The 27,952-nt window shown below is 46.2% G+C and overlaps 1 protein-coding gene across 1 annotated transcript in view; it reads left to right on the plus strand.

Moving 5' to 3' along the window:
* The window catches only part of LOC126456157 (vesicular glutamate transporter 3-like), a 176,683-nt gene that overhangs the window by 84,126 nt on the left and 64,605 nt on the right, over positions 1–27,952 (plus strand). Inside the window, 1 exon segment of the mRNA XM_050091911.1 lies at positions 24,079–24,211. Within this exon segment, the coding sequence (XP_049947868.1) occupies positions 24,079–24,211 (133 nt within the window).

Raw genomic sequence — 27,952 nt, forward strand, 5'->3', positions numbered from 1 at the left:
CACTCTTTGGGATTATTAGTCTTTGGGATTGGGACTATTATACTTACGAGAAAGTCTTCTGGCGATGCTTCTTTGTCATAGATGTAGTTGCCAAGAGAGGTCAACTCATTTTCGCCTGTTTCTTTTAAATTCTTTAAGATTTCTGTCGGAATGTCATCTATACCACAGTTTTTGTTGTTTTTAAGGTCTCCCGGTGCCTCATTTACCTCTGAACCTAGAATAAAATCTCTCTTTTCATCTTCATTTACTGATTCTTTCTTCTCAATCTGCAGATCGGAATGTCTTTGATCCGCTTCATAGAGAGTTCCAATATATTCTTTCCATCTGAACAGCGTGTGAGTCACTTAAGAGTTCCATCTTTCCCTTCTATCTCCATATTTGTCATGTTCTTCCTTCCCTGAAATACTACTTCCTTGGCTACTCGATACATCTTTTCATACTTGCCCTCTTTCTCCAGTGTCTCAGTTTCTGAGTAGATTTTTCTCGTCCATTTTTCCATGGCCTGACCAGTTACACTTCCCAGCTCGTTGTTCAGTCTTCTGTATTACCTTTTCCGTCATCAGTTTGTGCGTTTTTCCATTTTCTCCTTTCTGCCATCTTCAAGATCATGTCATCAGTAACCGACTTTTTCATTCTCCGCTTGCACTTCACCAGATCAACGACATCTTTACTGGTTGCTTTCAGGGTGTCTCTCAACTGGTTCCACTGTTCAATTATGCCCCCTGTCTTTTCGCTAATTTTTCACTTGTCTCGGAACTTCTCTTCAAGCTTTTTGGTTATTCCTTCTTCCTTTACAGCATCCAAGCTAAATTTGTCTCTCACTTTACCTACCAACATTCTTTTCAATCTAATCTGCACATTTGCTACAACCAAGTTGTGGTCAGAGTTAATATCTGCTCCTGGATAAGCCTTGGCGTTTCTCATGCATGTCCGTAATTTACTCTGTATTAATATGTAATCGATCTGGTATCTGCTGTTTTGTATATTCGATGTCCATGTTTACTATCATCTTTTGTGATCTTCAGAAAGCATGTTTCCAACTACCAATGAGTTTGCCTTACAAAATCTGACCATTCTCGCATCTCTTTCGTTTCTGTTACCCAATACAAACTTTCCCTTCGCCAACCACCACGATCCAATCTCCCATTACTATTATGCACGCCTTTTTCTTCTCTCTCTCCACTAGTGATTCAATTCTGCTGTAGCACCCTTCAATGTCATCGTTGCTGTGTTGGCTTGTTAGCATGTAGACCCGTATCAGAACTACGTCTTTCTTATGGCCTTTCAACCTCAGTATCATCAGTCTGCTATTTATGTATTCCACCTTCATTATCATGGTTTTTACCTTCTTCTTTACCATGATAACTACTCCAATCATTCCGTTTTTTCCTCGCCTAAATAAAATATTACTATTTGCAAGGCCCACTTGACATGGCCCTCTAAGTGAAAAATAATGATTCCGGAGGTAAAACATCCCCTCAATCAGATCTCCGGGAGGGGAGTACATGGAGGCTAATTGAAAGTGTAAAGATAAAGAAAAAGAAAACGAAAGAGGAAAATCTAAGGATTGGTACGTGGAACGTTCACACCCTCTTACAAATTGGCAAATTGGAAAATGCGAAATAAGAGATAGAGCACAACAATATAGATTAAATTATGCTCTGTCAAAAATTCTCCCAGGTGGCTTCCTCTTTCAGTCCTCCCCCTGATCCCATGTTTTCCTGTTACTTTCTCTTCCTCTCTCTGCTACCGAGTTCCAGTCTCTCATAACTTTTTAAATTTTTTTATCTCTTAACCATACGAATAATTTCTTTTTTCTTGTCGTACGTTCTTTCAATCAGCTCACTATCTATGGGATTGGTAGGCATGTTGACTTTTACCATTGCGGTACGTGGGTGTTCGGTTTACGTCTATCTTCGCTATGATAATGTTAATGGCAGTTTAGAGATAGAGTTGATTACTGTGATACTAATTCATTGATTGTTTTTAATGACTAACACTCACCGAGTGTGATTTTAATATAGCAGTTACTGAGAATGAACTGTCATACATTTTCAGCCATAAATAGATGCCTATTGTATGTACTATCATTACAGTAAACTGCATTTAGGTACTGCAAATTAGCCGCGTGGAGTAGCCGCGCAGTTAGAGGCGTCATGTCACTGACTGCACGGCCCCTCCCGCCGGAGGTTCGAGTCCTCTCTCGGGCAAGGGTGTGTGTGTGTGTTGTTCTTAGCGTAAGTTAGTTTAAGTAGCGTGTAAGTCTAGCGACCAATGACCTAAGCAGATTGGTCCCTCAGGAATTGAGATACATTTTGAACTGCAAATTACAGTACTGAAAGCTGTTATGAGAGTCATAGCAAGTTTTTGTTGTGGGGTGATCGGTTCAAAAATGGCTCTGAGCACTATGGGACTCAACTGCTGAGGTCATTAGTCCCCTAGAACTTAGAACTAGTTAAACCTCACTAACCTAAGGACATCACAAACATCCATGCCCGAGGCAGGATTCGAACCTGCGACCGTAGCGGTCTTGCGGTTCCAGACTGCAGCGCCTTTAACCGCACGGCCACTTCGGCCGGCGACGGGTGATCGGTTTTCTAAATGTTATCGACTATATAATGAATTAGGGAACAATTGAGAACGGTAATTAATCCAATCTGAAATAAGAGAACATGAATAATGTGAAAGAATATTTAGTAAAAAAATTAAATATTGGTATGTCTTTACCCACCTTCGTCTCTCTTTCGTATTGATTCATGGTACAGTTAACAAAATGCACCGCGCTCTCCTGTGGGTCACACCCCATACCTCAATGTCGGTAATGGGCTACCGCTAGCGTCTGCAGCTTCCAGGTGAGAACGGCAACTCCACGAGCCGCCTCGTCTCCGCGGAAACCGCTAGCCGCTGCCTCGTGCCGCGCTACCGCTCTCTGTTGAGAACCGGTCTTAAAAAGCTGTGACGACTGTGTGTCTCCCTCAGATTCATCTGATCAGAGGACGAGTGTGATAAGGCAAGATAACACACTACTGAACTGTACTGTACTTTCAGGGTCAGTAAATTTTCAAAATTACAGTGCAAGTATCTTGTCATCTACTGCACTTGGTCATACAGGTTCAAGCCTCAGCATCAAAAGATTAGCTCCAGCGCCCTCCACTAGGTTGAGAGTTCAAATGACCACAATTTCGCTCCTTCTAACTAACTCACTGCAGCACATGTTCTGTCTCAATCGAAACAACAACAATCTCCCTTGCGCCAAATTTTGAGTTGTCTTGTGACAGCCAGAGCGAGAGCACCAGCAGCAGCGAGTACTGTTTGTATAAAGCGTTTATTTTGCATTTTGTTTACGACCTTCCACTAAGGAAGGGATTCTATTTGTGTTTATCTGCTCTGCATAGTAACTAACAGTTCTTGATAAAACTTTACGTAGTTTTCGTGTTAGATTTCTTAGTGTTTTCTTGATCGTTTAGAACAGAAAGCGCCCTAAAACCGTCTTTTGTTTGTTTCGCGGCCGTTAGCCACTAGTCACTTGAATCAGCAGTTGTCTTGTGACAGCCAGAGCGAGAGCACCAGCAGCAGCGAGTACTGTTTGTATAAAGCGTTTATTTTGCATTTTGTTTACGACCTTCCACTAAGGAAGGGATTCTATTTGTGTTTATCTGCTCTGCATAGTAACTAACAGTTCTTGATAAAACTTTACGTAGTTTTCGTGTTAGATTTCTTAGTGTTTTCTTGATCGTTTAGAACAGAAAGCGCCCTAAAACCGTCTTTTGTTTGTTTCGCGGCCGTTAGCCACTAGTCACTTGAATCAGCAGTTGTCTTGTGACAGCCAGAGCGAGAGCACCAGCAGCAGCGAGTACTGTTTGTATAAAGCGTTTATTTTGCATTTTGTTTACGACCTTCCACTAAGGAAGGGATTCTATTTGTGTTTATCTGCTCTGCGTAGTAACTAACAGTTCTTGATAAAACTTTACGTAGTTTTCGTGTTAGATTTCTTAGTGTTTTCTTGATCGTTTAGAACAGAAAGCGCCCTAAAACCGTCTTTTGTTTGTTTCGCGGCCGTTAGCCACTAGTCACTTGAATCAGCAGTTGTCTTGTGACAGCCAGAGCGAGAGCACCAGCAGCAGCGAGTACTGTTTGTATAAAGCGTTTTTGTACTTATTTGCTGCGCTTAGCTTTTAAATAGTTTTTCTGGGAAAACCTAGCGTAGTTTTCGCGTCTCGTATTTCAGTGAGTGTTTCTTGATTATCAGAGTAGCTCATCAGAAGATTATCTTGGGAATTTGTCACCGTATAGAGTAGGGTAAACATAGTCATGTGTAGGGACTGTGGTTGTTGTGAGCGGACGCAAGGAGAATTGGCCACTCTTCGGGGGCAGGTGGAGGCTTTGTCTGTTAGGCTCATCGAGCTCGAGGCGCAGGCGTCGGCTCGTAGTGGCGTTGGGGCAACTGTGGTGAGACCTATGCCTACTTCGGTGGCCTTGGAATCACATGGAACCCCTGATGTCGCTGCGTCTTCCGGCAGTGAGCATCTTACCGGTCAGCCATCACTCCAGGGTGAATGGCGGACAGTGGTGGGCTCGCGCGTGCCTGGCCGAAAGGCGAAGGTGGGATCTGGCCGCGTGGCAGCTGCCTTACCCCTTTCCAACAGGTACGGGGTGCTTCCTAGTGGTGATGACATCGTTTCCGAGCCACCACAGGATGCCTCGCCTGTTGGGCCAGTGGCCGAGTCTCCGGCAAGGTCCCGACAGTCACAGAGGGCGGGCCTATTAGTTATAGGGAGCTCCAACGTTAGGCGGGTTATGGAGCCCCTCAGGAAAATAGCGGGTAGGTCGGGGAAGAATGCCAGTGTGCACTCGGTGTGCTTGCCGGGGGGTCTCGTCCGTAATGTGGAGGAGGCCCTTCCGGCAGCTATTGAACGCACTGGGTGTGACCGGCTGCAGATAGTAGCACATGTCGGAACGAATGACGCCTGCCGCTTGGGTTCTGAGGCCATCCTTGGTTCCTTCCGGCGGCTGGCTGATTTGGTGAAGACAACCAGCATCGCACGCGGAGTGCAAGCTGAGCTTAATATCTGCAGCATAGTGCCCAGAGTCGATCGCGGTCCTCTGGTTTGGAGCCTTGTGGAGGGTCTAAACCAGAGGCTCAGACGACTCTGCGACTATAATGGTTGCAAATTCATCGACCTCCGTTATTGGGTGGAGAACTGTAGGGCCCCCCTAGACAGGTCAGGCGTGCACTACACACCGGAAGCAGCTACTAGGGTAGCAGAGTACGTGTGGCGTGCACACGGGGGTTTTTTAGGTTAGAGGGACCCCCCCTTGGGCGAAACGATAAAATACCTAACGGCTTACCAGAGAGGACATTATCATCGTTGATAAAGAATCTCCGTCCTCAGAGACCAAAAACAGGAAAAGTTAACGTAATATTGGTAAACTGCAGGAGTATCCAGGGCAAGGTTCCTGAATTAGTATCTCTTATAGAAGGAAATAGTGCGCATATAGTATTAGGAACGGAAAGTTGGTTAAAACCGGAAGTGAACAGTAACGAAATCCTAGACACAGAATGGAATATATACCGCAAGGATAGGATAAACGCCAATGGTGGAGGAGTATTTATAGCAGTAAAGAATTCAATAATATCCAGTGAAGTTATTAGCGAATGCGAATGTGAAATAATCTGGGTTAAGTTAAGTATCAAAGGTGGGTCAGATATGATAGTCGGATGCTTCTATAGACCACCTGCATCAGCAACCGTAGTAGTTGAGCGCCTCAGAGAGAACCTGCAGAACGTCGTGAAGAAGTTTCGTGATCATACTATTGTAATAGGGGGAGACTTCAATCTACCAGGTATAGAATGGGATAGTCACACAATCAGAACTGGAGCCAGGGACAGAGACTCTTGTGACATTATCCTGACTGCCTTGTCCGAGAATTACTTCGAGCAGATAGTTAGAGAACCAACTCGTGAAGCTAACGTTTTAGACCTCATAGCAACAAATAGACCGGAACTTTTCGACTCCGTGAATGTAGAAGAGGGTATCAGTGATCATAAGTCAGTGGTTGCATCAATGACTACAAGTGTAATAAGAAATGCCAAGAAAGGAAGGAAAATATATTTGCTTAACAAGAGTGATAGGGCACAAATCGCAGAATATCTGAGTGACCACCATCAAACGTTCATTTCTGAGGAAGAGGATGTGGAACAAAAATGGAAACAATTCAGAAACATCGTCCAGTACGCCTTAGATAAGTTCGTACCGACTAAGGTCCAAAGCGAGGGGAAAGATCCACCGTGGTATAACAATCATGTACGAAAGGTACTACGGAAACAAAGAAAGCTTCATCATAGGTTTAAGAGTAGTCGAATCATAGCTGATAAGGAAAAGCTGAACGAAGCGAAAAAGAGCGTAAAGAGAGCAATGAGAGAAGCATTCAACGAATTCGAACATAAAACATTGGCAAACAATCTAAACAAGAACCCTAAAAAGTTTTGGTCATATGTAAAATCGGTAAGCGGATCTAAATCCCCTATTCAGTCACTCGTTGACCACGATGGCACCGAAACAGAGGACGACCGAAGAAAGGCAGAAATACTGAATTCAGTGTTCCGAAACTGTTTCACTGCGGAAAATCGTAACACGGTCCCTGACTTCAGCCGTCGCACGGACGCCAAAATGGAAAATATTGAAATAAACGATATCGGAATTGAAAAACAACTGCTATCACTTAGTAGCGGAAAAGCATCCGGACCAGACGAGATACCCTTAAGATTCTACAGTGATTATGCTAAAGAACTTGCCCCCTTTCTATCAGCAATTTATCGTAGATCGCTGGAAGAACGTAAAGTACCTAGCGACTGGAAGAAAGCGCAGGTCGTTCCCATTTTCAAGAAGGGTCATAAATCAGATGCGAATAATTATAGGCCTATTTCGCTTACGTCAATCTGTTGTAGAATAATGGAACATGTTTTGTGTTCTCGTATTATGACGTTCTTAGATAATACAAATCTCCTTCATCATAACCAACATGGATTCCGCAAACAGAGATCATGTGAAACTCAGCTCGCCCTATTTGCCCAAGAAATTCACAGTGCCGTAGACACTGGCGAGCAGATTGATGCCGTATTCCTGGACTTCAGGAAGGCGTTTGATACGGTTCCGCACTTACGTTTAGTGAAGAAAATACGAGCTTACGGAATATCGGACCAGGTTTGTGATTGGATTCAGGATTTCCTAGAAGAAAGAACACAACATGTCATTCTTAACGGTTCAAAATCTGCAGATGTAGAGGTAATTTCGGGAGTACCGCAGGGAAGCGTGATAGGACCTTTATTGTTTACAATATACTCGTACATAAATGACTTAGTTGACAACATCGGTAGCTCCGTGAGGCTATTTGCAGATGACACGGTTGTCTACAAGAAAGTAGCAACATCAGAAGACTCGTACGTACTCCAGGAGGACCTGCAGAGGATTAATGCATGGTGCGACAGCTGGCAGCTTTCCCTAAACGTAGATAAATGTAATATAATGCGCATACATAGGGGCAGAAATCCATTCCAGTACGATTATGCCATAGGTGGTAAATCATTGGAAGCGGTAACGAACGTAAAATACTTAGGAGTTACTATCCGGAGCGATCTGAAGTGGAATGATCACATAAAACAAATAGTGGGAAAAGCAGGCGCCAGGTTGAGATTCATAGGAAGAATTCTAAAAAAATGTGACTCATCGACGAAAGAAGTAGCTTACAAAACGCTTGTTCGTCCGATTCTTGAGTATTGCTCATCAGTATGGGACCCTTACCAGGTTGGATTAATAGAAGAGATAGACATGATCCAGCGAAAAGCAGCGCGATTCGTCATGGGGACATTTAGTCAGCGCGAGAGCGTTACGGAGATGCTGAACAAGCTCCAGTGGCGGACACTTCAAGAAAGGCGTTACGCAATACGGAGAGGTTTATTATCGAAATTACGAGAGAGCACATTCCGGGAAGAGATGGGCAACATATTACTACCGCCCACGTATATCTCGCGTAATGATCACAACGAAAAGATCCGAGAAATTAGAGCAAATACGGAGACTTACAAGCAGTCGTTCTTCCCACGCACAATTCGTGAATGGAACAGGGAAGGGGGGATCAGATAGTGGTACAATAAGTACCCTCCGCCACACACCTAAGGTGGCTCGCGGAGTATAGATGTAGATGTGGATATCTAGATCGACAATGCTGAAATGATTCGACATTACTATAGCTACGTGCCCCTGTCGTACTTTATAAATTTTGGATGCCCAGTGTCTGCTGATGTGGCCTCTATGTCCTTGTCGCTGTGTACTATCTCTCCCACAGTTAATGCGCAACTGCCAAATGCGATAAGTTATCCTGGTTGAGAACGTACAAGCTTTGTCAGCTCTAACAAAGCGTACTGGACGTAAGATAATAAACCGGTTGTCTTCGGACATCCACGTTTCCTGCCATCGGTAAGACTTTTGACCGTGTGATAGTGTACCTAATGGTTTCAGTAACACAGCGCCACTTCCAATGTTAATCGACTCTGAGTGGAGAACATGCAGCTTCCTACTACACTGACAGCACTCCTTCTCTCAACTTGTTCATAAAATGTTACACGAAATTAATGAATAGAGCATTTGACTTTGAAACTGATAATGATTTCAAAAGCTCATAGAAACGATCAGACTCTAAAAAGAATTAATTGTATACTAATGTGGCCGTGTGTCCAAACGAACCAGTTACACTGTTTCAAGCATTTCGTTAGCCTAAGAATAACTCTCAAGATCTGTAGACATGAGTATGTTACGACTGAGTAATATTAGCAAGCGCATCACGACATAAAATTTCCCTGGCAGTAGCTAAAATGTAAATTCCTACTTTTAAAAAAAATGAAAAAATTCACGTACGGGAAGATCGGTGCGGTTGCTGCTGAAATCAGTATTCTCACGCCAAAGAACAATAGTATCGCAACGCATTAACACTTTCATTTGCAGATTAGACTGCCCTAATTGCTCCAAAACTGATTCAAATGCACCTTCCACGCCGATGTCCAGACATACTGAAACGTAATAAACGAGCTAATCGCTGGAATACCGCGCTCCAAGCCAGCTGAGACTGATGTGGAACGACCACACAGCATAAAACTTGTGAATCAATAATTTCCTTAAATGTACCTGACAAAATTATTTGATGTTTTAATTCTAATGAAATGACATTTAGTCATGAAAGTATTCTTTAGACCTAAGATCTATTGTTATTACTAAACGAAGGCTTTCATTGAGAGCTATTGTTCGTTCTTGTGGTCTTCAGCCTGACGACTGGATTGTTGCTGTTCTCCACGCTACGCTGCAACCGACATCCCTTTAAACCTGGTTACTGTAGTCGAGCATTTTACAAATTTGCCGCCTCCCCTCACCTTATCTCCGTGAACAAACTGATTATTCCTTGATACCTCAGGATGCGTCCTATCAATCGGTCGCATCTTTTAGTCTGCTTGTGCCATGATTTACTTTTTCCCCCAAGCTCGGTTGCGTATCTCACCGTTAGTTATGTGATCTACTAATCTATTCTGAAGAGGGTCATAATGTGTAATAGGCAGACATCTATCCAGACCATCACACAAGAATTCCAAACTGCATCAGGATCCACTGCAACTACTATGACAGTTCGGCGGGAAGTGAGAAAACTTGGATTTCATGCTCGAGCGGCTGCTCATAAGCCACACATGGCGCCGGTAAATCCCAAACGACGCCTCGCTTGGTGTAAAGATTGGACGATTGAACAGTGGAAAAAAGTTGTGTGGAGTGACGATTCACGGTACACAATGTGGCGATCCGATGGCAGGATGTGGATATGGCAAATGCCCGTCATCTGACAGTAAAATTCGGAGGTGGTGGTGTTATGGCGTGGTCGTGTTTTTAATGGAGGGGACTTGCACCCCTTGTTGTTTTGCGTGGCACAATCACAGCACAGGGCTACATTGATGTTTTAAGCACCTTCTTGTTTCCCACTGTTGAAGAGCAATTCGGGGATGGCGACTGCATCTTTCAACACGATCGAGCACCTGTTGGCGGAGTGGTTACACGACAATAACATCCCTGTAATGGACTGGCGTGCACGAGTCCTGACCTGAATCCTATAGAATACCTTTGGGATGTTTTGGAACGCCGACTTCGTGGCAGGCCTTACAGACCGACATCGATACCTCTCCTCAGTGCAGCACTCCGTGAAGAAAGTGTTGCCATTCCCCAAGAAACCTTCCAGCAACTGATTGAACGTATGCCTGCGAGAGTGCAAGCTGTCATCAAGGCTAACGGTGGGCCAACACCATATTGAATTCCAGCATTAGCGATGGAGGGCGCCACGAACTTGTAAGTCATTTTTACCCTGGTGTCCCGATACTTTTGATCACATTGTGAATTTTTACAGTCACCCTCCGCATGGCTTCACGGTCCCTACATGTCAGTACATGAGTTCTGGCAGGTCTTGATTTATCTGTGGTTGTTCTTTCTATTCACAATCACACCACCAACAGTCAACATGAGCAGCTGAAGAAGGGTTAAAATGTCTCTCATTGGTTTGTTAGTCAGGTGACAGCCATCAGCTAGTCCATGTTCGGAATCACTGAACTTTCTGAACGACCCAGTCTTCTGCTACTGCCTGTCTACTGACAATACAATGCTCTCCACCTCCTTTTGTACCGGCGGGTCCGCCTCTCGCAACGTATAGTGGTCAATGGTACATTACATAGTGTTGTCCGGATACTTCTAACTAGGCAGTGTATAAATTTATACTACAGTGGCGTGTGCTGCCTTCGTGTCTCTCTTGGCTAAGATTAAATGCGTTCGCGATGTTTAGTAGCTTACCGGTATTCCTATTTTCTTATTCATCATTACCCCTACTTGTCATTAGCCCTACTTGCTTTTGTTTTTAAAAGCATCTACTTATCTGACCAGAAGTCCTGTTCTCCCGCCAGTATGCCGCTTTTTGTATCTAACTTCAACCAACCATTTCGATTTTTAAATTCGATAGCCTACCTAGCTCATGAAGGGATCTAACATGAAACTCGTTGATCCGCAGAATGCCAGTTTTGTTTTTGTCGAAGACGACATCCTACCGAGTAGCGTCTGCCCAGCGATCCGAATGCAGGACTATTTTTCATCCACAATATTTTACGCAAGAGGGCTCATTATTTGACCTTGCAATAAGGTTCCATGCCCTCGTCAAAGCTTGCGGCTATAGTTCCCTCTTGCTTACAGTCGTTCGTAGTATCAGCACAGCAAGGTCATGTTGCCTGATCTTACAACGACAGATCAGTCTCTCATCAAGACTCTTGCCTGTGCAGTTACCGAAAGGGATGCTGCCCCTCTTCAGGAACCAAAGGTTGGTGTGGCTTCTCCACAGATTCGTCTCTCTAACGGCTATCTGTATTATTGAGGCGTGCAAGACACCCGACCTCTATGGTTCAAGGGAGGTTGTTAAAGTTACTTTACATAATTTATGAAAAGTGCAAGTACAAATGCTTGATTCAAGCATTAATTATTCTCAATATAGCCTTTGATTTTCGGAACGTTAGCATGAAATAGGAACAGAATCTTACCCCCAATAACAACTCACTAGGTAAATGACGAGGCTACCACGAACTACAGCCATAAAATAAACTGTTTTAAAATCGAATAGGTTATTCGTTCGGACTACCATACGATTCTACAGCATGTTTCTCTTACACAGACAGCGCTGAAAGCGATGCAGATTACTTCAAAGACACCGTAGTACGGCTGAAGAAGACAATGCTCCATTTAGTCATATTAGATCATTATCCGGTTCCGCTCAGAGATGACTGTTATTTGTTAGGAGCCTTCTCAAACCAACATCTGACTCGCTGCAATCGAATGAGTTTCAGCGTAGGGAATATACTCTGTTACATTCGGTAAGGGTTCGCATACACTTACGAGCAGTACCCCTGTCTCGTCATCAGTCAACACCTGGAGCCAGAGAGGCGCCTCGACAGACCGCACACACGCGTTTGGGTTGTATCCAGAGCCCTTTGGCAGAAATCGTGCTCCTGAAGTTACAACACACTTTTGCTATTGCATATCCCAGTGATGAAAATTATAAATGAAATATTTATGTTGTTGTGAAACCGATTATTAGTATGCTTATAATGTTTAAAATACGAGGGCGAGCTGAAATTTAATGCCTCGGAAATTTTTATGTGAAAAATCTTAAAGCTTTTTAAATAAAAAAAAACCTTATAACATTCTACATCTTTATTCTCCATGTCTACATATTTACAACCCTCTGCCCATAGAGTACTCCGAATAACATGGCGGTATGTAACGTAACTACACTCCTGGAAATTGAAATAAGAACACCGTGAATTCATTGTCCCAGGAAGGGGAAACTTTATTGACACATTCCTGGGGTCAGATACATCACATGATCACACTGACAGAACCACAGGCACATAGACACAGGCAACAGAGCATGCACAATGTCGGCACTAGTACAGTGTATATCCACCTTTCGCAGCAATTCAGGCTGCTATTCTCCCATGGAGACGATCGTAGAGATGCTGGATGTAGTCCTGTGGAACGGCTTGCCATGCCATTTCCACCTGGCGCCTCAGTTGGACCAGCGTTCGTGCTGGACGTGCAGACCGCGTGAGACGACGCTTCATCCAGTCCCAAACATGCTCAATGGGGGACAGATCCGGAGATCTTGCTGGCCAGGGTAGTTGACTTACACCTTCTAGAGCACGTTGAGTGGCACGGGATACATGCGGACGTGCATTGTCCTGTTGGAACAGCAAGTTCCCTTGCCGGTCTAGGAATGGTAGAACGATGGGTTCGATGACGGTTTGGATGTACCGTGCACTATTCAGTGTCCCCTCGACGATCACCAGTGGTGTACGGCCAGTGTAGGAGATCGCTCCCCACACCTTGATGCCGGGTGTTGGCCCTGTGTGCCTCGGTCGTATGCAGTCCTGATTGTGGCGCTCACCTGCACGGCGCCGAACACGCATACGACCATCATTGGCACCAAGGCAGAAGCGACTCTCATCGCTGAAGACGACACGTCTCCATTCGTCCCTCCATTCACGTCTGTCGCGACACCACTGGAGGCGGGCTGCACGATGTTGGGGCGTGAGCGGAAGACGGCCTAACGGTGTGCGGGACCGTAGCCCAGCTTCATGGAGACGGTTGCGAATGGTCCTCGCCGATACCCCAGGAGCAACAGTGTCCCTAATTTGCTGGGAAGTGGCGGTGCGGTCCCCTACGGCACTGCGTAGGATCCTACGGTCTTGGCGTGCATCCGTGCGTCGCTGCGGTCCGGTCCCAGGTCGACGGGCACGTGCACCTTCCGCCGACCACTGGCGACAACATCGATGTACTGTGGAGACCTCACGCCCCACGTGTTGAGCAATTAGGCGGTACGTCCACCCGGCCTCCCGCATGCCCACTATACGCCCTCGCTCAAAGTCCGTCAACTGCACATACGGTTCACGTCCACGCTGTCGCGGCATGCTACCAGTGTTAAAGACTGCGATGGAGCTCCGTATGCCACGGCAAACTGGCTGACACTGACGGCGGCGGTGCACAAATGCTGCGCAGCTAGCGCCATTCGACGGCCAACACCGCGGTTCCTGGTGTGTCCGCTGTGCCGTGCGTGTGATCATTGCTTGTACAGCCCTCTCGCAGTGTCCGGAGCAAGTATGGTGGGTCTGACACACCGGTGTCAATGTGTTCTTTTTTCCATTTCCAGGAGTGTATATAGGTACGCGAGATTCAGCTTGCTGTAATAGTTTCGAATTCGAAGAGTTCGTCCATAGATGCAGTACTCTTTCCTTTAACATGACAATGCCAAACCACACACGAGAGCTGCGGTATCTGCAACATCCGACGCTTTGGGTTCACTGTCATCGATCATCCCCAATACGGGTGTGGACTTCGTCCCATCCGATTTTCATCTATTTCCAAAACTTAAAGGGCACCTTCGAGACTTCACTCTGATAGTGATGAAACGGTGCGAGTAGAGGTGAGGTTGTTGCTCCTTCAACAAAGTCAAACATTCTGCAGTGACACATTCCTGGGGTCAGATACATCACATGATCACACTGACAGAACCACAGGCACATAGACACAGGCAACAGAGCATGCACAATGTCGGCACTAGTACAGTGTATATCCACCTTTCGCAGCAATGCAGGCTGCTATTCTCCCATGGAGACGATCGTAGAGATGCTGGATGTAGTCCTGTGGAACGGCTTGCCATGCCATTTCCACCTGGCGCCTCAGTAGGACCAGCGTTCGTGCTGGACGTGCAGACCGCGTGAGACGACGCTTCATCCAGTCCCAAACATGCTCAATGGGGGACAGATCCGGAGATCTTGCTGGCCAGGGTAGTTGACTTACACCTTCTAGAGCACGTTGAGTGGCACGGGATACATGCGGACGTGCATTGTCCTGTTGGAACAGCAAGTTCCCTTGCCGGTCTAGGAATGGTAGAACGATGGGTTCGATGACGGTTTGGATGTACCGTGCACTATTCAGTGTCCCCTCGACGATCACCAGTGGTGTACGGCCAGTGTAGGAGATCGCTCCCCACACCTTGATGCCGGGTGTTGGCCCTGTATGCCTCGGTCGTATGCAGTCCTGATTGTGGCGCTCACCTGCACGGCGCCGAACACGCATACGACCATCATTGGCACCAAGGCAGAAGCGACTCTCATCGCTGAAGACGACACGTCTCCATTCGTCCCTCCATTCACGTCTGTCGCGACACCACTGGAAGCGGGCTGCACGATGTTGGGGCGTGAGCGGAAGACGGCCTAACGGTGTGCGGGACCGTAGCCCAGCTTCATGGAGACGGTTGCGAATGGTCCTCGCCGATACCCCAGGAGCAACAGTGTCCCTAATTTGCTGGGAAGTGGCGGTGCGGTCCCCTACGGCACTGCGTAGGATCCTACGGTCTTGGCGTGCATCCGTGCGTCGCTGCGGTCCGGTCCCAGGTCGACGGGCACGTGCACCTTCCGCCGACCACTGGCGACAACATCGATGTACTGTGGAGACCTCACGCCCCACGTGTTGAGCAATTAGGCGGTACGTCCACCCGGCCTCCCGCATGCCCACTATACGCCCTCGCTCAAAGTCCGTCAACTGCACATACGGTTCACGTCCACGCTGTCGCGGCATGCTACCAGTGTTAAAGACTGCGATGGAGCTCCGTATGCCACGGCAAACTGGCTGACACTGACGGCGGCGGTGCACAAATGCTGCGCAGCTAGCGCCATTCGACGGCCAACACCGCGGTTCCTGGTGTGTCCGCTGTGCCGTGCGTGTGATCATTGCTTGTACAGCCCTCTCGCAGTGTCCGGAGCAAGTATGGTGGGTCTGACACACCGGTGTCAATGTGTTCTTTTTTCCATTTCCAGGAGTGTATATAGGTACGCGAGATTCAGCTTGCTGTAATAGTTTCGAATTCGAAGAGTTCGTCCATAGATGCAGTACTCTTTCCTTTAACATGACAATGCCAAACCACACACGAGAGCTGCGGTATCTGCAACATCCGACGCTTTGGGTTCACTGTCATCGATCATCCCCAATACGGGTGTGGACTTCGTCCCATCCGATTTTCATCTATTTCCAAAACTTAAAGGGCACCTTCGAGACTTCACTCTGATAGTGATGAAACGGTGCGAGTAGAGGTGAGGTTGTTGCTCCTTCAACAAAGTCAAACATTCTGCAGTGACACATTCCTGGGGTCAGATACATCACATGATCACACTGACAGAACCACAGGCACATAGACACAGGCAACAGAGCATGCACAATGTCGGCACTAGTACAGTGTATATCCACCTTTCGCAGCAATTCAGGCTGCTATTCTCCCATGGAGACGATCGTAGAGATGCTGGATGTAGTCCTGTGGAACGGCTTGCCATGCCATTTCCACCTGGCGCCTCAGTTGGATCAGCGTTCGTGCTGGACGTGCAGACCGCGTGAGACGACGCTTCATCCAGTCCCAAACATGCTCAATGGGGGACAGATCCGGAGATCTTGCTGGCCAGGGTAGTTGACTTACACCTTCTAGAGCACGTTGGGTGGCACGGGATACATGCGGACGTGCATTGTCCTGTTGGAACAGCAAGTTCCCTTGCCGGTCTAGGAATGGTAGAACGATGGGTTCGATGACGGTTTGGATGTACCGTGCACTATTCAGTGTCCCCTCGACGATCACCAGTGGTGTACGGCCAGTGTAGGAGATCGCTCCCCACACCTTGATGCCGGGTGTTGGCCCTGTGTGCCTCGGTCGTATGCAGTCCTGATTGTGGTCTCTCGTTTGGAGGAATGTGTTTGTCGCAAGAGCGACTATGTTGGAAAATAAATATGTAGATATGAAGCATAAAGATGCAGAATGTTGATGGTTTTGTTTTATTTAAAATTTTGTAAGAGTTTCCACATAAAAAATTCGGAGGCCTTACTTTTCAGCACGCCATCGTAAGGTTTCGTATGTTTTATATATACCGAAATTACACTGATCAGCCACAACATTGTGATCATCTATCTAATAACCAGCATGGATGATAGCAACGACGTGTTGCGGCATGGAAGCAGTTAGGCCTTGGTAGGTCGTTGGAAGGAGTTGGCACCACATCTACTCACGTATGTCACCTAATTCCCGTCAATTCCTGAGAGGAGGGCGACGAGCTCTGACGTGACGTTCAACCACATCCCTGATATGTTCGATCGAGTTCAGATCTGGCTAGTGTGGGGGCCACCACATCAATTGGAACTCGCCACTGTGTTCTTCGACATGGCGCATTATCCTGGTGAAAAATGCCACTGCCGTTGGGAAACATGATTGTCATGAAAAGGTACAACCAGTGTACGACACTCCTTGCCGTCATCGTGCCTTGCACTAGCTCCAGTAGACCCATGGGTGCCCACGTGAATGGAGCTACCGCCAGCTTGTCTCTGTCCTTCAGTAAAAGTGCAAGGAGCTGTTTCCCTGTAAGACGACGGATTCTCACCCGTCGGCAAGATGAAGAAGGTATTGGGATTCAGCAGACCATGCAACGCTGTGCCACTGCGCCAACGTCCAGTGCTGATGGTCACGTGTCCGTTTCAGTCTTAGTTGCCGATGTCGTGTTGTTAACATTGGCACATGCATGGGCCGTCGTCTGCGGAGGCCCATCGTTAGGAGTGTTCGGTTCACTGTGCGTTCAAATACATTTGCACTCTGCCCATCATTAAAGTCTCACAGTTCGCCGCCTGTACTGTTTCACCAGTCTGCTCAGCCTACTACGTCCGACATCTGTAATGAGGGTTGACCCCCAAAACGACGATGTTTGGATGTGGTTTGACCTTGGTTCCGCGACGTGTGGAAGACACACACCACAGCACTTTTTCAAACACTCGACAAGTCGTGCAGTTTCGGAAATCCTCGTGCCCAGTATCCAAGCCATCAAAATCTACCCTCGGTCAAACTCAGACAGATCACGCGTCTTCCCCATTCTACACACAGACAGCACGCTCACTGATACTACATGCAGCGTATATAAGCCTGACTAGCAGTTATTCTTCGCTAGGTGATGCTGCTATCGCCTGTAAAATTCTGACTTATCAGTGAACAAATTCAATGAGTACGCCACGAAGGCGAGAAAAAAAATTTAGAAGCAATATTGTAAGTGTGGCATGGTCCCTTCGTAAAATAAAGGTCCTTTCACAAGATACAGATACTTCAAGCCAATGATATGCTTTCGGATGTTCAGCTGAGTTGTTTTAGGCACAATATTCCGTCGACCGACCCAGTTCTCAGCTACTGCGAGCTGTTTTCTATGCGTACTCGCTGCCTGGCGTGGACTCTTACCAGACAGTAATGTACTGTTGGTGTCGCGCAGCTATTTACAGCATAGTTAGAATCCCGGCTTCCGCTGCGCTTTTGTACAACTGCTATTCAGAGTATGCTGCATGTCTTACGAGGAGCAGACTATTCGAACAGTCAAGCAGAGGCGCAAGGAACATCAGCGACACACGCGACTCAAGCAACCAGGAAAATCACCTACCGTCTAGGACTACCTCGAATATAATCACGAAATAAAATACGAGAAGATCATTATCGTTGTGCAAACAAGACGTTTCTGGGATAGCGTAGTTAAAGAATCTATCGAAATAAAGCAGTGGGAAAATCTAATAATCCAGGACGGAAGTTTCTATGTAAAGTAGGCTTGCGGTCCGGCACTCGATTTGGGAAGATCTCGCCAGCCATGACACCCAGCGGAGCTGGAAAACCCTGAGAGAATGTGTGTTTCACAGTACGGGCTCTGCAAATTGAATAAGCGAAGGACGGAGCGGGTGCCGCGTGTCGAACTCTACCTAGAAATACCTCCGCAATACGAATAATAGTTAATGGTATTGTTGGAGTAGAGGCAACGAGTTCGCTTACTAAAACAGCTCGCAGCACATGAAGAAGAGAACTGGGTCGGTCGTCGAAATATGATGCAAATGAAATCTACAACTGAGCTGAACAAGCGAAGGCATACTAGGAAGCAATCACGCCAAAAAACCTGTGAGATCACATTATTTCATGTTTTCCATATTTTGCAACACCTTGAATAATATATAATCAAGACATACATTGATCAGCCTGAACATTATAACTGCGGACCTACTATCGATATGAACCCATCCAGGTGATAGCAACGTCACCTACCGAGGAATGACCGCTGGTCAGGCATGCACGGTGCACGCAGTATCAGCGAGCGTGCCCTCCGTGTGTACAACGCGGAAGGCGCGCGATCTTTCTGAGTTTGGCCGAGGGCAGATTGTGATGGACCGGAGACTCGGTACGAGCGTTTGCGAAACTGCGTGACTTCGGCAGCTTGGATGCATGCTTCCTCTCGAAGCTTAACATCACCCATGACACACTAACGTCGCAATAGTACTCACTCCATTCACAATCTCGTCTTCTAGAAGCGTCTGACAGTACTGTAATTGTTGCCGGTCATCCTTGCTCAGTGTTTCACAATTTGTATTTCAGGCCACCACGGGTCGTAGAGGAGACTTAGTAGATACATTTTTGAACCCATGTCTGGAAATGTACCGTTTGGATGTAAAATAACTGCGAAGATAGGTTCAATTTAAAATCTCCAGCTTCAAGATACGCACATAGCGGGGACAATGAACTATTGACCAGTCTGTTCTATAGGAGCCCATGGGATGGTCAATATTTCGAACACTATTCATCGGTTTCTGTTCTATGTGACGAAGGACGTCCTCTTCAAAGTCGACAGAACGTCCGTGAAACATCACAACGAACCATCCTACTTGTACACGTACAGATTTCTCGCAGCCGTTATCATAGCCCGACGAAAATGGTACGATATGTGAGCATGCGAAGAGTCCAGAAAAAAGTCCATTAAATATGGGCTCTAAAATTGATATCTTAAAAGCTATGGGCACTTGGTAATTAGAAGATACCTGTTTCGCAGGAGCGAAGATGAACAAGTGCTCGTGGATCTTAAGCTACGGATTTTAGAGTCAATATTTACTAAAGGCCTTTGTTTTCTTAGTTTGGTCCATACTATCTCCTCCAAACATATGGGAACCAAAGAGCTTTCAGTAGAACACATGAGCTTTACAGCATCGAAGATAAAGAACTGCTCATTCCTCTTAAGGTATACAGTTAAGAGCCCATGTTTACTAGACATTTTTTCGTTGTTTTGGTTCATAATACCACCTCCAAAAGTCGGCTACCATACAGTCTTAGTGATAACAGTAGCGGTACATCTATTCCACCGTGAAATGTATCAGAACCATTTTCGCGTATGTCTTTCGATTTGGTCCTTTCCCGGAAGTAGGTCCCTTACCTCAGATTGACACATTTACACTTCTCCATCATCCCTAAAAGTTTGTAACATCACGAAATCACACTGTATATCCAATGGTACATTCCAGGTCATGGGAATTTTATCTGCTAATTCCCATCTACCACTCCTAGAAGCGTGTAATAGAAATTGTGAAACACACTGCATTTCCAACAGTTCCCAGTACATATCCAACTGTTCAAAATCAGTGAACTTGGAGAGACATTAATGTGAGTTCAGGGTTGCTACGTGTTCCCTGCCTCTGCTTGCAAAGTATACGTTTGAAAATGCTAGCAATGTGTAGGTTATAGTTTTCTACCACTAGATAGTAGCGATCAGTCGTGTCAGTCTTCACTGATAAGCGTGTAGTCAAATCTCGTGGTTCACCCCATCACTTTGCGTGGAGTTATGCTTTCAGTGATGACATGGATGCAGTGAACCGTTCCGAATCACTGAGAGTGATGCGTCAGAGTGCTCGGTAGCTCTTTGTTCAAATGGCTCTGAGCACTATGGGACTCAACATCTTAGGTCATCAGTCCCCTAGAACTTACAACTACTTAAACCTAACTAATCTAAGGACATCACACACACCCATGCCCGAGGCAGGATTTGAACCTGCGACCGTAGCAGTCCCGCGGTTTCGGACTGCAGCGCCAGAACCGCTAGACCACCGCGGCCGGCAGCTCTTAGTATTATGCGTTTGAGTGCCAATCAGAAATCTTAGAATCCTCTTGGTGTAGCTAGAATCAGTACTGTACACAATGTAAATTGACGCTGAGGTAATTGTTTCTTCCGTGGCTCAATATTTCTGCATTATTGTTGCTGTATACGTCGTATACTGTTTATGAAATTTACAACACACATAAAAGTACCCGAATGAATCCAAACTCCGGAACTTGTAACATTTATAGTTCTTTGAGCCATTGTGTATTGTGTATTAAACCGGGGACTTAGAACGACGTAGAGGCTTTGTGCCGCCGTAGCCCTCAGTGGTTCACAACCCCACACTAGGCCACAGCAGTTCATCCACCCCACTGCCGCCCCACACGGAACCGTGGCCCCCCAGTGCCTTCTTTAGGTGGACTGAGACAAGAACAACAACTGCTGCTACCTAGTTTACACCAGCCGTTGCAAACTGTGTCAGCTGCGTAGACTTTTGTTTTGACTGGCTGCTGTAATAAATGATGGACTAAATATCCTCTGGCCTGCGCGTCGAAATTCTTATTTCCGGTTATTAATTACTTCTAAATTAATATATTGTTCATGACAGTATGGGTGAACTTCTTAATAGTGCACTACCATTGCGTAATGAAAACGTAAATTTATTTTCAACTTTAAGTGAATAGTTATTTTCAACTTTAAGTAATAGTTGAATCGTTAGAAAGAGCCTAATCACATTCCATCCGTCGTAATACAGACAAGGGAATCGCTCATTTAATTTGATTATTATTCATTACCATTGTTGTTATTACTGTTGTGGTCTTCAGTCCGAAGGCTTGTCTGATGCAGCTCTCCTCGCTACTCTATCCTGCACAAGGTTCTTCATCACTACTGTAACCTACATCCTTTTGAACTTGCTTATTGTATTCATCTCCAACTCTCCCTCTACAATTTTTACCGCCGCATTTCCCTCCAATATTGACTTGGTGATCCCTTGACGTCTCAGAATGTGTCCTATCAAGCGAGCCCTTCTTTTCGTCAAGTCATGGCACAAATTCGTTTCCTCCCCAAGTCTGTTCGATGCATCCTCACGGGTTATATGACCTTCCCATCTAATCTTCAGCATTCCTTTGTGGCACCACATTTCAAAAGCTTCTATTGTCTTCTTGTCTGAACTGTTTACTGTCCACGTATCACTTCCGTAAAGCGCTACACTCCAGCAAAATACCTTCAAAAAAACTTCCTAAACTTAAATCACTATTCGATGTTAATAGATTTCTCTTGTTCAAAAACGGTTTTCTTGCCATAGCCAGTTTACATTTTATATCCTCCCTACTTCGGCCATCATCACTTACTTTGCCGCCCAAATAGCAGAACTCATCTACTAATTATAGTGTCTCGTTTTTTAGTCTGATCACTCTGCCTCGTCTGATCTAATTCTAATACTTTCCATTATCCTTGCTTACTTTTTTTGTTAATGTTCATTTTATATCCTCTTTTAAGGACCTTGTCCATTCCGCTCTCTGACAGAATGACAATGTCATTGGCAAACCACAAAGTTTTTATTTCTTTTGTCTGAGCTTTAATTCCTTCTCCAAATTTTGCTTTGGTTTTCTGCACAACTTTCTCAATATACAGGTTGAATAACAACGGGGATAGATTCATCGCGATTAATGCCGTAAGCTGTGTCATGGAATGCATAGCACCATCAATCACTACAGTCGGTTTCATAACCTATGTCCGCGCGATAGCGTGCCAAACATATTGGAAACAAGTCATCAGTCCGAAATATTCCGCATCGTGACGAGAGTATGTATAGCTTTCTACCACATCGGCAGTTCTGGTTGGTAACCAAAGGTATTGTAATACATATTTTACTCAAACAACTGTCTCTGCAAGACTGAAATTCTGCTCAGTGATCAACATTTAAAAAAAAAAAAAAAAAAAAAAAATTACATTATCAAGCTGTCAAAATGTGACTTTTAAAGAATTTTTCAACGACGCGATGGTTTAAATAGCCCTACTATAAATCAACTATGAACACCAGAGGACAGTGTACCGTCTATCAATCTGTGATTTTGCTCTTCTGTAAACTGCCTTTCCTCGCAGGTGAGCCGTCAGATGATACCTGACTTAGTTCTCTACGGCAGCTGCCCTCCGTTGTTATCACAGCACCAGCCGCCGGCCTAACTTCTACAGGTGGACTACATTGAGGTGACAAAAAGTCACGGGATAGCGATATGCGCATGTAATGATGGCGGTAGTATCGCACACACAAGGCATAAAAAGGCAGTGCATTGGCAGGACTGTCATTTGTACTCAGATGATTCATGTGAAAAGATTTCCAACGTGATTATGGCTGCACGTCGGGAAGTAACTGACTCTGAACGCGGAATGGTAGTTGGAGCTAGACGCACGGGACATTCCATTTCGCACGGGACATTTCCAGGTCCCCACAGTCAAGTGTGAGCCGAGATTATCAAATTTCAGGCATTACCACACACCAGAGACAACACAATACCGTTCACGTAGAGTTGTCAGTGCTAACAGACAAGTGAAGAGGCAAGCAACACTGCGTGAAATAACCGCAGAAATCAAAGTCGGACGTATCCGTTAGGACAGTGCGGCAAAATTTGGCGTTAATGGACTATGACAGCAGACGACCAACGCGAGTGCCTTTTCTATCAGCAAGATATCGCCTGCAGTGCCTCTCACGGATTCGTGGCCATGTCGGGTGGACCCTAGATGACTAGAAAGCCGTGGTCTGGTCAGATGAGTCCCAGTTTTAGTCGGTAAGAGCTGGTGGTAGGGTTAGAGTGTGGCGCAGACGCCACGAAGTTGTCCAGAAGGCACTGTGCAAGCTGGTACTGGCTCCATGATGGTGTGTGCTGTGTTAACATGGAATGGACTGGGTCCTCTGGTCCAAGTAAACCGATCATTGACTAGAAACGGTTATGTTCAGCTATTTGGGGACCATATGCACCCATTCATGGAGTTCATGTTCCCAAACGATGATACAATGTTTACGGATGACAGTGTGCGATGTCACAGGGTCACAGTTCTTCGCGGTCGGTTTGAAGAATATTTTGGACAACTCGAGCTACTAATTTGGTTACCCAGATCGTCATATGTGAATCCCATCGAACATTTATGGGACATAATCGAGAGGTTAGTTTGTGCACAAAAACCTGCACTATCAACATTTTCTGCTGTTATGGACGGCTATAGAGGCACCATGGCTCAATATTTCTGCCGGGGACTTTCAACGACTTGCTGAGTCCATGCCACGTCGAGCTGCTGCACTATGCCTGGCAAAAGGGGATCCGACATGATATAAGAAGGTACCCCATGACTTTTGTCACCCCAGTGGATAGGGCCCCTGCTATCCACGGTGTAGCTTTTTGCCGTACTGTACTGGTAGCAACACAAAGAGCTCTTGTTTCAATTGCTTTGTACTTTGCAGTAGTGCTGTTTCAGTAGTTTATCCTTCTTTAAGACAAACAGTGCAATGGTAAGGACTTGTTTGCCTCTCCTTGTTGCAGGTCGGCCTGTTGTCTGGTATACCTCACATCGGCAGGACTGCGTTTGCTCTGCTTGTCTCCAGGGTTGGAGATTTCTTGCTGAAGAAGGAAATCATCTCGAGGCCATATCTCAGAAAAGTGGCCACTAGCTCCTGTAAGTTAACGCTATGCAAGAGCATACTTTCTATATTAGACGCCTCTCTTTCGACACTTGAGGGTGTGTGCTGTACAGCGTAGGATGTCAGTGTACAGATGAACTTCCCGAAGTTTTTCCTGTTGTGTTGACAATTCCTCGTTTCCCCTGATGTGCGTACTACAATACTGCGTATGGTGAAGACAGACTATCGGTTCGATGCTCGCCTACGTATCTTAGCGGTCAGTGTGTCTGACAGCTAAGTGGAAGACCAAGTTTCATTTCCACGCACTGCCAAGAATGTCTGGTTCATAGAAGAACTGGAACGAAGTGCATTCAGCCTTTAGAGGCACACTGAGAAGCTACCCTCATGAAAAGTAGAAGCTGCGATGCGTCGAAAGCAGACAGCGACCGATGTGCTAGCTCCATGTTAGCTTTACAAGAGATGTAGGAGAGGCTAATTGTTCTCGGCGTATGAAGAGGTGTAAGAACTCTATGACTTGATACAGTATACTAGTGGGAGAAAGTAGTTGGGTCTGGCAGATGGTTCGGAATGCATGTAATTCCAGGTACTGGAGGTACTGACACAACTTGGGAGGAGCAGAGGCCGATACTACACTGATGTTAAGTAAGGATGGGATGTACACTCCTGGAAATGGAAAAATGAACATATTGACACCGGTGTGTCAGACCCACCATACTTGCTCCGGACACTGCGAGAGGGCTGTACAAGCAATGATCACACGCACGGCACAGCGGACACACCAGGAACCGCGGTGTTGGCCGTCGAATGGCGCTAGCTGCGCAGCATTTGTGCACCGCCGCCGTCAGTGTCAGCCAGTTTGCCGTGGCATACGGAGCTCCATCGCAGTCTTTAACACTGGTAGCATGCCGCGACAGCGTGGACGTGAACCGTATGTGCAGTTGACGGACTTTGAGCGAGGGCGTATAGTGGGCATGCGGGAGGCCGGGTGGACGTACCGCCTAATTGCTCAACACGTGGGGCGTGAGGTCTCCACAGTACATCGATGTTGTCGCCAGTGGTCGGCGGAAGGTGCACGTGCCCGTCGACCTGGGACCGGACCGCAGCGACGCACGGATGCACGCCAAGACCGTAGGATCCTACGCAGTGCCGTAGGGGACCGCACCGCCACTTCCCAGCAAATTAGGGACACTGTTGCTCCTGGGGTATCGGCGAGGACCATTCGCAACCGTCTCCATGAAGCTGGGCTACGGTCCCGCACACCGTTAGGCCGTCTTCCGCTCACGCCCCAACATCGTGCAGCCCGCCTCCAGTGGTGTCGCGACAGGCGTGAATGGAGGGACGAATGGAGACGTGTCGTCTTCAGCGATGAGAGTCGCTTCTGCCTTGGTGCCAATGATGGTCGTATGCGTGTTTGGCGCCGTGCAGGTGAGCGCCACAATCAGGACTGCATACGACCGAGGCACACAGGGCCAACACCCGGCATCATGGTGTGGGGAGCGATCTCCTACACTGGCCGTACACCACTGGTGATCGTCGAGGGGACACTGAATAGTGCACGGTACATCCAAACCGTCATCAAACCCATCGTTCTACCATTCCTAGACCGGCAAGGGAACTTGCTGTTCCAACAGGACAATGCACGTCCGCATGTATCCCGTGCCACCCAACGTGCTCTAGAAAGTGTAAGTCAACTACCCTGGCCAGCAAGATCTCCGGATCTGTCCCCCATTGAGCATGTTTGGGACTGGATGAAGCGTCGTCTCACGCGGTCTGCACGTCCAGCACGAACGCTGGTCCAACTGAGGCGCCAGGTGGAAATGGCATGGCAAGCCGTTCCACAGGACTACATCCAGCATCTCTACGATCGTCTCCATGGGAGAATAGCAGCCTGCATTGCTGCGAAAGGTGGATATACACTGTACTAGTGCCGACATTGTGCATGCTCTGTTGCCTGTGTCTATGTGCCTGTGGTTCTGTCAGTGTGATCATGTGATGTATCTGACCCCAGGAATGTGTCAATAAAGTTTCCCCTTCCTGGGACAATGGATTCACGGTGTTCTTATTTCAATTTCCAGGAGTGTATGAGGGTTTTTTTAATGCATGGATGATTGTCATGGGATTTAAGCTCTGTCTTCACCCAGTTAGTAGATTTGGTCTATTTTGAACTCTGTTTTAGAAGGGTAGTAGGCGAAGGTCTACTTTTGATGCTGTGTTAGTCCTAGATATTTCAGTGTTTTAGTTAGGTGGAATGGACAGTTGTAGATGGTTAGATACAGTTGTCTGGAACGGAATGCGCGGGTATTTTTTCCTGTAACTATCCCAGGACTGACAGGATGCTGTGACAGATAACACCAGGAGGGGAAGTTGTGAAGATGGATTGGTTGGTTGATTTGAGGAAGGGGCCCAAACTCCGAGGTCATCGATCTCTTAGGGTTAGGGAAGGATGGGGAAGAGTCGATCGTGCCCTTTCAAAGGAACGATCCCGGCATTTGCCTGAAGCGATTTAGGAAAATCACGGAAAGACTAAATCAGGATGGCCGGACGCGAGTCCTCCCGAATGCGAATTCAGTGTGCTAACCACCCTGCTACCCCGCTTGGTGTGGAGAAGGAGCTGAAGAAATTGTTGAAGGGGGTGAATGGAAGATCGGCTGTTCAACAATTTTAAATGTTCGCTTATTAAGTTGCCGTCTCTTTATCTAAGAGTAGATGATGAATGCAGCTAGCCGCTATCTCTGTGTAATGTCTTGTCTGTATAGACGTGTATCTGTTGCCTTTAAGATCCCTTCACCTTCACACCTAAGTCTATACAGTAAAGTAAGGCCCTCCCAGTTCTCAGCTGATCCGTGATAAGACAGGCGAAAAATTAGACTAATGGAGGATTATTAGTATATCTCTATTTTCCATCGCTCTCTCTCTTTCTCTCCTTTATCTATGTACAGTTTTTAATATATTATTTCATTACGTGAAATCAGCCAAATAGAATCTTTGGTGGAGTCCTTCGTCTTGGTAATCAGCGGCTGGCTTGCTGTAAGACATCTTTACATTTATTGTTACTGTTAAACACTGCAGTCAGTCGGGAGAATCAATCGTTTGGACAATTTGTTCCTTTTACGAAAGATTGCGAATTCCAGATGGGTACGAAGCCTTTTTGGACGATTTAACACAGACTCAATGATTGCAGGCTCTCTTCGACACAACTGAAACTTCCCCACTAATTACAGGGTCAACGTGATCAACAAATGATTCAGAAAAAACTAATTCGTTCATTCACTCCAGAACAAAAAAGTCACAAACCTTATTTATGGAGGAAATCGTGTATTAAATCCATCTCAATTACATGTCCAGAGCTCCGGTGATTCCACGCCTTAATTATTTTTCTTTTACAATCTCTTTCTCTGCAAAACAAACCGCTAGCGGCACAAATGTTAATTTGCTCGCTTTTGCGAGAAGAAAAGCAGAATATGTATCTCTCAGAAACACGTCGATCCCTCAACAGATACTCCAGAAGTTATCCTTGTTACCCTGTAACAACCACGGAGAATGGATATATGCATCTCTGTTATTTCAAAGAATAAACGCACTAGAAAATACTTTGGCGTCGACGAGCTGTCGCCGCATATATTACGAGAAAATCAGATCAGATAACTTTTCCAAAGTGAATGAATGTGGATGGTTTGATTGAAAATGATTAATTAGTGCGTGGTAGAAGGTATTTGCTGTGGGGACATTACAATGCCCCTCGCAGCGAGCGAAGTTTGTGAGCCTAATTTTGATTT

Source organism: Schistocerca serialis, chromosome 2, assembly GCF_023864345.2.
Source record: "Schistocerca serialis cubense isolate TAMUIC-IGC-003099 chromosome 2, iqSchSeri2.2, whole genome shotgun sequence".
Classification (NCBI taxonomy): Eukaryota; Metazoa; Arthropoda; class Insecta; order Orthoptera; family Acrididae; genus Schistocerca; species Schistocerca serialis.